The sequence below is a fragment of the Sipha flava genome, unplaced genomic scaffold (assembly GCF_003268045.1).
Source record: "Sipha flava isolate LNK unplaced genomic scaffold, YSA_version1 529_pilon_pilon, whole genome shotgun sequence".
NCBI lineage: Eukaryota > Metazoa > Arthropoda > Insecta > Hemiptera > Aphididae > Sipha > Sipha flava.
Window position 1 is genome coordinate 164,156 of NW_020273511.1, and position 2,481 is coordinate 166,636.

General features: G+C 30.8%; 1 protein-coding gene across 1 annotated transcript; it reads right to left on the reverse strand.

Annotated features, from left to right (window-relative positions):
- Positions 1-217: 217 nt before the first annotated feature.
- LOC112690943 lies at positions 218-1,138 on the reverse strand. The gene has a single exon (XM_025565052.1). The coding sequence runs from the start codon at positions 1,095-1,097 to the stop codon at positions 228-230; it is 870 nt and encodes a 289-aa protein (XP_025420837.1). The 5' UTR covers positions 1,098-1,138; the 3' UTR covers positions 218-227.
- Between the last annotated feature and the right edge of the window lie 1,343 nt (positions 1,139-2,481).

Below are 2,481 nucleotides of genomic sequence, written 5' to 3' on the forward strand. Positions count from 1 at the left end.
AATTTTCAAGAAATAAAATAAATTCATCAAAGTGTGCATTTATACTTCTAATATTACAGCTAATAATATTTATAAAACATTCCGATTTATCATTAAAACAATTGTCATATTCCGAAAAAGAATCAAAATAATTTGTTCTAAACTTATGATTTACAGTAAAATTATTATACTTAGCCATAGAAAAAATAAACAATATCCACTGTATTTTGTTATATTAAAAAGATTATTTATAATAAAGATAAAGATGATTCATTTTCAATGAGAACTGCTTTATGATTTTCGTTTTTCTTTATAAATAATTTTGAGTTTTTAAACCATACGTATTTAAAACCGGCCTCTCGAGCGAAATCCTTTGTTTTAAACAGTAAATTTCTATTATACAGAGTTAAAAAATTATTTACGTATATTGGCTCGTTACCCCATTGATCATGAAATGTGATTCCTCTTGGTTTTTGGATTTTTGAACTAGATATGATTTTGGAACTGCATTGTGGTGTGTTTACTTCAATTACTAACTTCCTTGGTTTCTTTGAGTCTCTAGATTGAACCCGAAAAGCCTTTTTCACCGACGATTCTTCATTCAATTTAGCCAAAATTAATTTTGCTGTGTCCGCGCAGACTTCATTTTGAATTTCGGGAATACCGATGACCTCAATAAAGTTATCCAAAGCCTTCTGTTCCAAGATATTAATACGATTTCCCAATAAAGTGATTTCATTTTTAAACTTAATATTTTGGTTTTTTAGCTCTCGATTCTCCTCCCTCATTTGTTTCATTTCCGATAATATTTCTTTCAATTGTTCACCAAAACTGTCAAATTTATCACTCATGAAATTTACTGATTCAGTTAAATTTATAAAGTTATTATCAGTAGAGGTGTTTTTATTTGTTTGTAAAGTTTTAATCTGTGGTGGAGAATCTTTTTTGTCCATGTACTTGCACTTAGAGCAGGTCCATTTTGATTTTGCTAGTTTCGACATTTTGCGAAAAGTTACCTCTTTCAAACTCACACACATAAAATGAAAAAACTCATTGCAGGAAGTACATTCTATAGAGTCTTCTTCAAAAATATCATCGTTGCACGAGTAACACAACATTGTGTATAATATTTTATATAAAATCAGTAAACTTAATTAGAGCGTACTATGACACTACGTATAAAAGAAGATAAGCGACTTGAATTAGATAGGTAATTACAATATACGTGTGCTCACTTCGAAAGTCGAATGATAACTGTAATATATAATATATATTATATTATGCTGTATCTTAATACACGTGTACACAAACTTTAAAATAACGTGTAATTAAATACACGTGTATTACTACATATTATTTAATGTTCGGAATACGTGTACACGTGTATATCAAATATCAATACACGTATCAAACCGAGAGTCCTAGTTTTAACGCTTATAGGACTTTTGCAACTCATTGGTTAGTTTAATACGTGCTTTAAATATAAGTATTGTACATACATTTATAAAAAATATATAATTATAATACACAGTATATAATATTAAATAATTAAAAATATATAATTATGTTAAAAACGTACCGTTTTTGGCTGTAATCTAAACACTTTTCATTCGGGAGAGAGGGAATCGTGTATACTTGGAAGCAAGTAAACGACCCTGGGATCCGTTGTTCCGCTAATTGGAAGTAATCGGAGGGCTCGGTCGTTGTTCTATGGACGCGTGTATTCGTATGTGTTGCAGACGAGACGATTGGTGTGAGTCGTTCTGAAATCGTCGTCGAGACGCCACCTCTCTACTTCCCTACATGTCTCCCGCCATCCCACGCCAGATGACAAATTTGAATTTCAAATAAAAATGACACGCGAGCACGGCGATTATTACGATGAAATTAAAGTGACTGCAGTGGAACTACTGCTTACGCACCCGTCGGAATCCATTAATCAGCAGTTAAATTGTTGAACTCGATGATACATACGAGTAAATATATACAAATAATTTTGATTACGTCGATACTTAGTATGATTAAAGCTGACTTGGTACACATTGTTAGTATCATTCTCTTCCGTTTGCTCGTTCTAGGATTTTTGGAAAATATGAAAACATTCGTGTGTCGGACTTATTTTTCTGAAAAACGTCTTGTTTTCAACAAACTTGTTTATAGATTGTTTTCGATTTTTATTCACTGTCTGATTTCAAAGTATGATACCTATTCATTAACACCATTAACGCCCATGTTCCATTATTTTATCTCATATTTTTCATTTACAATTTTTACCCTTGGAAACTTGTCTGAAAATCTGGTGAATAAATTAATATCGAACAACGAATGGCTTTAAGTAGTAAAATCACTCGGATGTAGAAATATTAATGAATTATAAGCAATGCGAATTTTACTATGTTAAGAAGTCGAATCTCAAAAATTATCCGAAAAAAACAAAACTTAGTGACAATGATTATGATAAAATCCTAATCGAAATGATACATGTCAAACTAGTCCAAATAC

What these genes read in the sequence shown, in the direction of transcription:
- LOC112690943 (XM_025565052.1), bottom strand. Translation starts at nt 1,097, where the DNA reads ATGTTGTGTTACTCGTGCAACGATGATATTTTTGAAGAAGACTCTATA.